At 43.1% G+C, this 13030-nt stretch overlaps 1 protein-coding gene and 1 pseudogene across 1 annotated transcript; both read right to left on the bottom strand.

Moving 5' to 3' along the window:
• Window positions 1-7413, bottom strand: part of LOC131193524 (zinc finger protein 850-like) — a 37407-nt pseudogene extending 29994 nt beyond the window's left edge.
• LOC131193487 (zinc finger protein 271-like) lies at window positions 6100-11184 on the bottom strand. Its single transcript, XM_058173703.1, has 2 exons — window positions 8919-11184; window positions 6100-8097 (listed from the first exon to the last, which is right to left on the bottom strand). Exon 1 carries the CDS (start codon window positions 10808-10810, stop codon window positions 9233-9235), a length of 1578 nt encoding a protein of 525 aa, XP_058029686.1. The 5' UTR covers window positions 10811-11184; the 3' UTR covers window positions 6100-8097; window positions 8919-9232.
• Between the last annotated feature and the right edge of the window lie 1846 nt (window positions 11185-13030).

Below are 13030 nucleotides of genomic sequence, written 5' to 3'. Positions count from 1 at the left end.
TATGTTATGCTATGCTATGCTATGCTATGCCATGCTATGCTATGCTATGAAATTCACTTGTTGACTGGTCAATCACAAATTCTTAGTGCAAAGGGTTGTTTTCAAATAGAGTCAAGTGAAAAAAAAACTACACCCTCTTTGATATCTTTGGTTTTACTCATCAGGGCATAAAAATATCATTGCAACAACAACAAAAAAATAATAGAATTTGAAAGGATCTTGGAGGCCTTCTAATCCAGCCCCCGTTTAAGCAGAAGACTCTACACCATTTCAGACAAGTGGCTGTCTCATCTCTTCTGAAAAGCCTCCAGTGATGAAGCACCACAACTTCTGAAGGCCAACTTCTGCTGGTTATTGTTCTCACCATTAGGAACTTTCTCACTGCTTCCACAGTATAAAGAGGCCAGTTCGCAGCCAAGTATTGCTAATAAAGTGCCTTCAATCAATTGATCATCAGCAAATGTGGCTACATCTACAAAAGCCGAAGTTGTAGGAGTTTGCTGGCCTCCAACATTGAGGTGTGTGTTAACACAATGCCAAAGAGTAAATACACAATCAATGATCTTAGAGAAGCAATTGTTGCTGCCCACCAATTGGGGAAGGTTTAAACGGCCATTTCCAAACAATTTAAAATCCATCATTCTACAATGAGGAAGATTATTTACAAGTGGAAAACATTCCTCACAGTTGGCAATCTTCTCAGGAGTGGACATCCAAGAAAATTCACCCCAAGGCCAGATGATGTAGTGGCCAGAGAAATAAGAGTTATATCTCAGACTCTACAGGCTTCAGTTAGCATGTTAAATGTTAAGATTCATGACAGTGCAATTAGAAAAAGACTGACCAACTATGGTTTGTTTGGAAGGGTTGTGAGGAGAAACCCTCTTGTCTCTAAAAAGGTCATAGCAGCAGGGCTGAGGTTTGCAAAGTTGCATCTGAACAAATCACAGGAATTCTGGAATTCTGGAACATTGTCCTTTGCACAGACCAGACCGAAATGGAGATATTTCTCCATAATGCACAGTGACAACGCTGCAAGAGACTGATAACATCATACAGAAAAGAATTACTTCTAGTTGTTGCTGCTAAAGGTTTTTCACATATGACTTTTCTGTTTTGCCTTCCTTTTATAAAATAAATGATGACCTGATGTAATATGTCATGTGTTGTTCATCTGTGGTACCAATTTTTAAGAACTTCTAAGGACCAATTGATTTTTACTACGTCCTGATATATAAAATCATAGAAGGCAAGGAGAGTGTACTTTCTTTTTCACCTGACTGTATATCTGGAAGTCCTGGGGAGAGATTATACATTTGCAGATATATACACTCAGAAAAATAAAAATATACACACCTACAATATGTAGAAAGTATTATATCTTTCAAGCCTGAAAAATATCTCAAAATGGTTACAGTCAAACATTCTATGCTAAAGTTAATCAGGAATTGGATGATTGCTCATAGGTTGAGATGGCAAGGCTGAAGTTCAGGCCTCAACAGGCTTCTGAGGCCATGGAAACTTTCACAGGAAATGACCAGCCTGTGGGTCAGGCATATGACCAAAATCACAGAAGGCATGCTTGGCTATTATTATAATTTCTATATTTTTCCTGTCATGTGCCAGTTGCCTCTTACTTACTGTAATGAAGTGAAAGCAAAAAAATTATAAATATCTGGGTTCCTTGCACCCACCAGTTTTACAACCTGCAGCCCCAGTGGGCTTCCATTTGGGGAGGGAAGGAACCTGCAGCAGCAGCAGCAGCTGACCTGCTTCAGCCCAGTTGCTTCTCTGCTTCCAGGCCGTGGAGGGAACCGAACAGCCCGACTTGCTCCCGGACTCTCCTCCCACCTGCTGCCCTCAACTCACCTGCCAGCTGCTGCTTCGACCCTGGGAAGAGCAGAAAAGCCGCTCTGCACTCCAACTTCCTCCCATGAGTCATCCGGAAGAGGAAGTTCCTCTGCGCTTCTCCTCTCCTCCCGTCCTTTCTAGGAATGCAGTGTTGATGCCTTTCCAGGCACAGATGTTGCCTGATCGCCATCTAGCGACAGGAGGTAGAAAAACACGCTTGTCACCACCAATCACCACCAAGGCGTTTGGAAGATGTTTTCAGTGATTATATGGCAGCAGGTCGTTTTCAACTCCTAGCAACTGACCTTCTATTCCCTTGTCTAGGTATTTTATGAAGATTTTGCTCACTGCTGGGTCTAAAATGCAATCTGGGGATACCCCACTGCTTACGTCCCTCCATGTGGGTGTAGTTCCATTGAGGACTACACGTTGAGTACAATTTGTCAGCCAGTTAGAAACCCATTTTGTGGTGGAGCTGTCTATCCCCCTTTTCTAGCTTGGCAAAAAGTAGGTTGTGATCTACTTTATCAAATGCCAGCCCGAAAGCAGTTTCACTTTCAGCACCAGACAGAATCAGATGCTTATCTATTTCTTCAGTGAGCAACTAATGCTGGCTGGCTTTGCTGGCTGAGGAACTCTGGGAATTGAAGTCCACAAACCTTAAAGTTACTAAGGTTGGAGACCCCTGATCTAAAAAATATAAATAAAATAAAATAATAAAATAAAATAAAATATTCGTGCAGCTTTCTGAAATTTGGTGTGTTTCTGTAGTGTTTCACTCTTAACTACACAAACACAAAATCTCAGAAAGCTGTATGTGGCATTTTGTGTGTGTGTGTGTGTGGTGTGTTGTGTGTGTGTAAAGTGTGAAAGTTGGTTTTTGAGCTTTTTGTGGCTCTGTGAAGTGTGAAGTGCAGCTGCTCTTACATTGTGTGTGAGTCAGTTGTGTTGTGTTGTGTATGTGTAAAGTGTGAAAGTTGGCGTTTGGTACCTCTTGTTTTTTATACTTTGTTTATTATTTTTATTATTTATTGTTATTGGCCATGCCCACCCAGTCATCTGACCACTAAGCCATGCCCACCAATTCAGCCACGCCCACAGAACCGGTAGGGAAATTTTTTAGATTTCACCCCTGGAACAAGCTGAATTGGGCCTGAGTGGGCACTGGGGGAAGAATCAGACAGGAATTTCTGGACCAGTTGGTCAAGGTGTTTACATTCCCTGATGTCAGCTTTGGAAACCATACTAGGCCGTGCTGCCACTTTCCCATGTGTGAGAAAGTAGGAGGGAGGATTTGGTAGAGGGGGCCATTAGATATAACAACATTCTTCCTGCTGGTCAAGGTCAGGCCAAGCCTACATCTGGAGGAGTGGCCGGAGTCCTGTCTCGAGATGGGACAGTTGGCGATTGAAGCATGTGATCGGCAGAGGGGCCAAGGGGATGGGGGTTTTGGAGTTTGTCTTGCTGAGGAAAAACCAGATCACCAGATTCGGAGTGTCCCCAATTGTGCCAGTTTACCTCTGCTAGTAAAAGAACTTTGAAAGATGTTTGCTTCGGAGTCTTTTCTGCAGGACGGGGTTTTCTGGAACACTGACATCCTGACCATATCTCACAGAGAGCAGAGCTGTCAAGCTGACTTTCTATGCAGGGATATGCACTTTGGCTGACCCACCCAGGCCTGACCAAAAGTACACGTATGTAGTAAAGAGAGAACGAAACAGTTAAAAATACAGTTGTTATGCTGATGTGTGGCGAAGCATCAAGGGTGGTTTCCACAGTCTTATCTTCTCAGCTGAAGCAATTTTTGCTAAAAGTATGAGATGGACAAGTGCGGCCATCTTAGTGACCATCCACTCTACAGTACTCTATAAGGTGCTTGCCTGTTTCTATGTATTTGTAATGTAGTGGGCCAATGGTATATAAGCTGTGGTTCTGCTTTAAGCCAGGGCTGTTCAGAAAGCTGGCAATGCTTTCCTGGAATGCAGTGTGCAGAGTGATTGTTTCTATTCTCAATATATGTTGAATCTTGCAAGTGATTGGTTGCTTTAGATGAGGCAGGTTTGGGCCACAATGTTTCCTTTCTTTATGCTTCTTCCTTTTATCTCTCTTCCTCCCTATTGACTGCCAGGGATTAGCCAGGTTGCTCTCGCTGAGATGTTAGCGATATCCACAGGACTGTGTGTGTTGTTGTTGTGTGTATGTGTGTGTGAAAGAGAGGAAACACCCTGAAGAAGGAAACGACAGTTTGTGAATTGCTGTCAAGGAATCTCTAATAACGAATCCTTTAAACCAGGAGTCTTCAACCTTGGAAACCTCTGGGAGTTGAAGTCCTCAAGTCTTAAACTTGCCAAGGTTGGAGACCCCTGGTTTAAACCACCAGGCATTGAGTGCCACCCCAAAGAGACTTGGGTTCATTTTTTCTGCTGCAGAATTGCTGTCCTTCTAACTTGCTTGTTGTTCTGGGAGGCTCCCACCATCAACAGTGTTTCCCCCAGAGAAGTCACAGACCTTCCCGGAGGGAACATACAGCAGGAGGAGGAGAAAGTGGACTTTTGACTCCCCTCCAAGGAGCTTGGTGGGTCCCTACAAACTGTTCTGCATCTTCTATGAGATCCATGGGCAGCAAGCAATGAAAACCATGGCCTCTTTTTCCAATCTCATTCCCTGGGATCCCACCTGGCCCAAAGAATCCTTAACTGGGAATTGAGCATGAGGATCTGGTTACTGCTTGCACCCTGTGCATTGAGAAAATCTTGTTCCTCTGCAGGCATATGAGCAACTGATCCTCCCAGATCCTAAATCCTTGGGAGCCACAGGAAATCAGTCATCGAGTTTTGGGATGTAGAGAGGTTTGGATCTCCACTGAGTCACCCCTAAGAAAGTGCAGGTACCTATACATCAGCTTTCTGCAAAGTATTGGCCTCCGAGTCTTTTGCCCAAACTGTTTGGGAATAATAAATCTAACTCCTGTGGAGATTGGGAAGGCTGCTCAGAGCAATTCTTCCCTCTAGTGAGATTTAGGCTCTCCAAGGATGCAGATAAAAAGAATCTTTCCTATGTAGATGTGCTTTGGAAGCAAGGAGAAAGGATGTTTCCAGTTATCCTTCTGTGTTTCATTATTCTATTGATTGGATGAAGCTCCAAATCATTTAGTGGCTGTGCACACAAACAAGAACTTAATAAACAAATATGGCACAGCGCCTCCCTAATCTTGAGAAGCTAAGTAGGACAAGGTTCCCTCTCCAAGGTTCTCTCAGTTTCAAAAGTAGGTTTTGGGGACTTATCCTGGCAAGGTTTCTTGGAAGCAGATTCCGCCTATTCTCGGCTTGAGAGGACGGGACAGGTCAAAATACAACAAAACACGAGCACACAATAGATTTAAACTTAATGTGAACCGTTCCAATCTCGATTGCAGAAAATATGACTTCAGTAACAGAGTTGTTAATGCCTGGAATGCACTACCAGACTCTGTGGTCTCATCCCAAAACTTTAACCTAAAACTGTCTAAAGCCTCATCCCATTCCTAAGAGGTTTGTAAGGGGCGTGCATAAGAGCACCAGCATGCCTACTGTCCCTATCCTAATGTTCCCTTTAGTTGTATTCATTTTATGTATTCAATTCATGCTTATGCTTATATATATTGTTTAATATGTATTTGACTAAATAAATAAATAAAATCTCTGAGATCGCTTTTTGCCTAAAGCACAACCCAAAGGTGCTTTTTAAAGAGGCAACTGGATTTTCTGTTTTTTGTTTGAAGATGTTTCCCTTCTCATTCAAGAAGCTTCTTCAGCTCTTCTTCAGGGCTGAAGAAGCTTCTTGGATAAGAAGCAAAATGTCTTCAAAGAATGAGAAAGTCCAGTCCCCTCTTGAAAAAGCACCTTTGGTGACCTCGATGACTGAGAATCTCCATAGACACTAAAGCCTTACATGGAGCATTTCAAACAGAAAACCCCAAAGAATGTATAAAAGCCCACCTATTCCAACCCCATTTTGCCAGCTGTCCCAGAACAACATGCTGCTGTTGGTTCTGCTCATCTATAAACAGAATCCTTCTTTCCAATCAGCCTCCATTTTATTTCCATCTCCTTTCTCCTGGCTTAAAACCAGACTGGGTTTTTCCTCCTACAATTTATTTAGCTTTTTGTGCATATGTATTATTTTATGTCTCTAAGCCGCCCAGTTATATCATGATAAATTTGGTGGCCAATATATTTTATAAATAAATAAATACAACTGAAGAGTCAGAACGTTCAACAGCTATTGTTTAAAAAAAATGCTGTGTTAAGCAGTTGAACCTGGTTAATACACGGATGGGGGCACCAATAGGAAACACTGTACTTGTTAGCTAGAAACAGAAATAAAACAACAACCCAGAAAAGACCAGAGGCACATCAGTCTGATCTTGTTGCCCATCAACAAGGTCTGTGGTGGACCTTGTTGATAGATCCACTACAGAATAATTGAGTTGGGAGGGTCCTTTTTCTCACTATTAGGAAGTTTCTCCTTAATTCCACGTTGCTTCTCTCCTTCATTATATTCCATTGTTCCTTGTCTTGCCTTCAAGTGCTTTGGAAAATCATTTTTTTTCAAATGAAAAAGGGGCCGTGGTGGCTCAGGCTGTAAGATAGCCTGTTATTAAAACACAGCAGCCTGCAATTACTGCAGGCTCGAATCCCACCAGGCCCAAGGTTGACTCAGCCTTCCATCCTTCATAAGGTAGGTAAAATGAGGACCCAGATTGTTGGGGGGGCAATAAGTTGACTTTGTAAATATACAAATAGAATGAGACTATTGCCTTACACACTGTAAGCCGCCCTGAGTCTTCGGAGAAGGGCGGGATATAAATGTAAAAATATATATATATATATTTCCCCTCGCACACCTGATGCACCTCAGCACCACTGTGGGCTGCCGCTGCCACCCCACCGAGGCCGCCAGCAGCTCGCTCAGATCCATTAGGCGGCGGTGGCAGCAGGCTCTGGAATTGTAGATATGCCAGCTCAGGGGGCCAGTAGGGTGCGACTACAACCGGAAACCATCCCTCTCACCCACAAAGAGTGGCGAACAAGTGGTGGCCAATGTTTTTCTGGTGTAGCTGCCCCGCCCCGTCTCACCTCATCTCATCCTGCGGGACAAGCCTGCCCACCATCCCATCCACCGGAGACCTCTCAAAAAGTCCTGCTCCCCAATAGTTGTGTATTGCCTAAAATATGGTTGCAAGTAAACATTGAGAACAATCTGAATTGGGCCTGAGTGGGCACTGGGGGAAGAATCAGAAAAGGAATTTCTGGACCAGTGGGTCAAAGTGTTTACATTCTCTGACCATATCTCTCACAGAGATCATAGCTGCCATGCTGAGTTTCTATGCAGGGATCAATAATAAGGTTTCCCAAATGGGATTATCAAAAATATTCCAACATCATGCTGTACTCTATAGGGTGCTTGCCTGTTTCTATACCTTTGTAATGTAGTGCGCCGACGATATATAAGCTGCGGTTCTGCTTTAGGTCAGGGCTGCTCAGAAAGCGGCTGCCAATGCTTTGGTGGAATCCAGTGTGCAGAGCGTGTCGAGCTTCAAACGGCGTTTTTGCTGATGCAACTATTATCACTTCTCAGTTTGCCAAAAAACTTTGAGGAGATAGAACAAAGCTCCAGACATCAAGATGCCAGCCATGGGAACCAAGGACATTTCGGCAAGTGTTTACCACAGCCAAAAAAAGACTTTCTCACAACAATACTAGATGTCTCATTGGACAATGTGACCTGGCATAAGTGTGTGTGTGGGGGGGGGATGGAAAACTTTAACTATGTGGGTTTGCCCAGTCAGTTCTGGTTTTGCCCTCATCTTTGCCGATATGATGTACTCATTAAAGCCCTTTTGCAAAGGGCTGCCAAAGCCTACAGGAATGCAATCCACAAATGCTTTGCTGACAAAAAAGTAGCTTCGAGAGGCCGGACGCATCCTCCGAGGGTTGCTTTCTTGGCACTGGAAATTTCATCAGGCTGATCTGAGGCGAGAAAGCATGCAAGAGTGAAAGCAGGAAGTGATGTCGTTCAATGTAAGAGATTCACTCCCACGAATTCTCAAGTTACACCTGGAATGGGCAGGATCCATTACATTCGTAACCCAAGGACTACCCATATCCAGCAACTTCTGCAGCTGATGGCCAGATAGGCATTATCAAACTGGTATGTTGCCATTGTTTCCTTCGTCCTTCCAGTCTAATACCATGACATATTTGCCTACAAAAAAATAAGACAAATCTCAGCTGGACTTACAATGGGACATTAGAAATGAAATTCAAGCCTTATCTACACTCATCGCTTGGGGCATCATGTGGATTTTCTTGTGTGCAATAAGGGTGGAAGATTTCCTGAAGCACCATCCACAGGGCACTCAAATAATTTCTCCCCTGTGTGTATAAGCATATGATTTAGAACAAGGGTCACCAACCTTTCGGACCTCAGGGACCACTAAATTCATAATTTTAAATCCCGTGGACCCCTAATATGATCTGCTTAATGACTGGCTGGGTGGGCGTGGCTGGGTGGTCATGTGACTGGGTGGGCATGGCCAATTCGATGTCACTCACGTTGTGGGACGCCTTGCCAGCCTCTACTCGCCATTCCTTGCCTGCCCACCTGGGCTCCTTAGGGTCCCAACAGGAAGCAGTTGCTGGAGCTAAGCAGCCACCACGAGAAAGAGTTGGCAAAACGGCTCAGTTCAAATTGGAACTGACCAAGAAGGAGGCTCAGTAGAAGCACCTCACTGAGGACTACGAGCATAGGCTTTCCAAGCAGAGGGAAGACCTGCCGGAGTGCAAGGCCAGGTACCAGTGCCTGCAGGCTCAGCGGGCTGAGATGGTCAGCCAGTTCCAGGCCATGATACAGTCCCACTGGAACAAAACCCTCTGGCTCTTCGCCACCAGCAGCGCTTCCCTCCCGCCTTCACCCAAATCCCCACACCAGGAAGCTGAAGCAGACCCCAAGTCGGAATTTCTGCCCCCCCCCTCCGATCCACATAAAAAGACCCCAAAGGGGAGACTTTCTGCGGCAACACAAACCTTCATTGTACGTATCCATCCCAGGGGCCCTGGTTTTAGGACCCCTGATTTAGTGTAATATAAAAAATGCAAATAATTTTCTGCAGACCAACAGCATTTTCTCACGGACAACCAGTGGTCCATGGATCACCAGTTGGTGAACGCTGATTTAGAAGGCTAGTCCTAATACTGAAATCTTTCCCACAGTCTGGACACTTCTATGATTTCTCTCCTGTGTGAGTCCTCTGGTGCACCACGAACTGGAATCTCTGAGAGAAACTTTTCCATGATTAGACCATTTAAAGGGTTTCTCTCCTGTGTGGATCCTCTGGTGTTCAACCAGGGTGGAATTCTGAGTGAAGCCTTTCCCAGTCAGGACATTTAAAGGGTTTTTCTCCTGTGTGAGTCCTCTGGTGTTTCACAAGGTGGGAATTCTGACTGAAATTTTTCCCACAAACAGGACATTCAAAGGGTTTCTCTCCTGTGTGAATCCTCTGGTGGCTAATAAGGCTGGAATTCTGAGTGAAACCTTTCCCACAGGCAGGACATTTAAAGGGTTTCTCTCCTGTGTGAATCCTCTGATGTTTCACCAGGCTAGAATTGTTACTGAAACTTTTACCACAATCAGGACATTCAAAGGGTTTCTCTCCTGTGTGAATCCTCTGGTGTGTCACCAGGCTGGAATTGTTACTGAAACTTTTACCACAATCAGGACACTCAAAGGGTTTCTCCCCTGTGTGAGTCCTCTGGTGTATAACCAGGCTGGTATTCCAACTGAAACTTTTCCCACAATCAAGACATTGAAAGGGTTTCTCTCCTGTGTGAGTCCTCTGGTGTTTCACCAGGCTGGAATTCTGATTGAACCTTTTCCCACAAACAAGACACTCAAAGGGTTTCTCCCCTGTGTGAGTCCTCTGGTGTATAACCAGGCTGGAATTCCAACTGAAACTTTTACTACAATCAGGACATTCAAAGACTTTCTCTCCTGTGTGAATCCTCTGGTGGTCAATGAAGTAGGAATATCTAAAGAAACTTTTCCCACAAACAGGACATTCAAATGGTTTTTCTCCTGTGTGAGTCCTCTGGTGTATTACCAGGCTGGAATTCTGATTGAAACTTTTCTCACAATCAGGACATTCAAACGGTTTCTCGCCTGTGTGAGTACTTTGGTGTATCACCAGGCCGGAATTGGTACTGAAACTTTTCCCACAGTCAGGACATTCAAAGGGTTTCTCTCCTGTGTGAGTCCTCTGGTGTATCACCAGACTGGAATTAATACTGAAACTTTTTCCACAAACAGGACATTCAAACGGTTTCTCGCCAGTGTGAGTCCTCTGGTGTATCACAAGGCTGGACCTGGTACTGAAACCTTTCTCACAATCAGGACATTCAAAGGGTTTCTCTCCTGTGTGAGTCCTCTGGTGTATCACCAGGCTGGAATTTTTACTGAAACTTTTCCCACAAATAAGACATTCAAAGGGTTTCTCTCTTGTGTGAGTCCTTTGGTGTTTTACCAGGCTGGAATTGGTACAGAAACTTTTCTCACAATCAGGACATTCAAAGGGTTTCTCGCCTGTGTGAGTCCTCTGGTGTTTTACCAGGCTGGAATTGGTACTGAAATTTTTGTCACAATCAGGACAGTCAAAGAGTTTCTCTCCTGTGTGAGTTCTCTGGTGTGCAACAAGGTTAGAATTCTGATTAAAACTACTCTCACGTTCAAGATATTTACAGAGTTTCTCTCCTGGGTGAGTCCTCTGGTGTGTCAGCAGGCTGGAATTCTTACTGAAACTTTTCCCACAAACAGGACATTCAAACGGTTTCTCCTTGGTGTGAATCCACGTTGCCCTGCTCACTAAAGCATTTACTGTATTGGGAGCACTTGTAGGGCTTCTCTCCTGTGTGAGTTCTTCCATGATCCACAATGGAGTTGTTCTGGCCAAAGGTTTCGGCACATTCAGAGTATATGTAAGGTTTTTCTTCACTCTTGATCCTCTCACGCATAATCAGCTGTGATTTGCAAGTTGTATCTTTCCCACATCTATGGAGCTTTTCCACAACTCATATTCTTGAGGAGGTAAAAAAATATGGATGATCCCTTGTTTAGCAGTGCTTTATTCAAGCTGTTTTCTTCCTCCCAGAACACTATCTACGCTACGTGGCTTTCTAATTTACCTTTTCCTTTCCAGTAACTTCCAGATATTTCCCTCTTTTGCTGAATGGAAAAATAATCTCCCTTGACTTTTCATGTAATGTTTCCTTGAATTTCACACTCTACTTTTCCCACCTAGAAATCTCTTCTTGATTTCCTCTCATTTCTCTCTCACTTGCTGAGGAAGGCGAAGAACGGTGTTGCTTTCTGAAGGAAATGGAAAATATTTTGATTTCTGGACTGACTTGCTTTGCTGTTCAATGTTGCTTGTTATCCTCAGTTGTCCAGAGTGCTCTTCATTACCTTCCTCTTTGTCTATAAAATTCAGATAAAAGTGTATCTTTAATTTTGCATAAAATGGTTGCAGAAGATGAGAAAAAAGAAAAAAGGTTATCTTACAATGAAAAAGCAAACATGCCACAATGCTCCTATAAGCTCTTACATTAATCATGATTCATTAATGTGACATGTGGAAGACTACCCAGATGCAAATTCGAATATCCATTCAATGGTGAAATTCAGTTGTTGACTGGGTCAATCACAAATTCGTAGCAGTGCAAAGGGTTGTTTTCAAATACAGTCAAGTGAAAAAGAAACTACACCCTCTTTGATATCTTTGGTTTTACTTATCAGGGCATAAAAATATCATTGCAACAAAAAAATAAAATAATAGAATTTGAAAGGATCTTGGAGGCCTTCTAATCCAGCCCCCGTTTAAGCAGAAGACCCTACACCATTTCAGACAAGTGGCTGCCTCGTCTCTTCTGAAAAGCCTCCAGTGATGAAGCACCACAACTTCTGAAGGCCAGCTTCTGCTGGTTATTGTTCTCACCATTAGGAAGTTTCTCACTGCTTCTCACTGCTTCCACAATATAAAGAGGCCAAGTAGCAGCCAAGTATTGCTAATAAAGTGCCGTCAATCAATTGATCATCAGCAAATGTGGCTACATCTACAGAAGCCGAAGTTGTAGGAGTTTGCTGGTCTCCGGCATTGAGGTGTGTGTTAACGCAATGCCAAAGAGTAAAGATATCGGCAATTATCTTAGAAAAGAAATTGTTGCTGCCAAACAATTTAAAATCCATCATTCTACTGTGAGGAAGATTATTCACAAGTGGAAAACATTCCACACAGTTGGCAATCTTCTCAGGAGTGGACATCCAAGAAAATTCACCCCAAGGCCAGATGATGTAGTGGCCAGAGAAATAAGAGTTATATCTCAGACTCTACAGGCTTCAGTTAGCATGTTAAATGTTAAGATTCATGACAGTGCAATTAGAAAAAGACTGACCAACTATGGTTTGTTTGGAAGGATTGTGAGGAGAAACCCTCTTGTCTCTAAAAAGGTCATAGCAGCAGGGCTGAGGTTTGCAAAGTTGCATCTGAACAAATCACAGGAATTCTGGAACACTGTCCTTTGCACAGACCAGACTGAAATGGAGATATTTCTCCATAATGCACAATGCTGCAAGAGACTGATAACATCATACAGAAAAGAATTACTTCTAGTTGTTGCTGCTAAAGGTGGTTTAACAAATTATTGAATCATACGTTTTTCACATATGACTTTTCTGTTTTGGCTTCCTTTTTATAAAATAAATGATGACCTGATGTAATATGTCATGTGTTGTTGTTCATCTGTGGTTGTATTTACCAATTTTTAAGAACTTCTACGGACCAATTGATTTTTACTACGTCCTGATATATAAAATCATAGAAGGCAAGGAGAGTGTACTTTCTTTTTCACCTGACTGTATATCTGGAAGTCCTGGGGAGAGATTATGCATTTGCAGATATATACACTCTGAAAAATAAAAATATACAAACCTACAATATGGAAAAAATATTGTATCTTTCAAGCCTGAAAAATATCTCAAAATGGTTACAGTCAAATATTGTATGCTAAAGTTAATCAGGAATTGGATAATTGCTCATAGGTTGAGATGGCAAGGCTGAAATTCAGGCCTCAACAGGCTTCTGAGGCCA

This window comes from Ahaetulla prasina, chromosome 2, assembly GCF_028640845.1.
Source record: "Ahaetulla prasina isolate Xishuangbanna chromosome 2, ASM2864084v1, whole genome shotgun sequence".
NCBI classification, from domain to species: domain Eukaryota; kingdom Metazoa; phylum Chordata; class Lepidosauria; order Squamata; family Colubridae; genus Ahaetulla; species Ahaetulla prasina.
The sequence above is the reverse complement of the archived record's forward strand: the minus strand, read 5'-3'. Positions and strand labels throughout refer to the sequence as shown.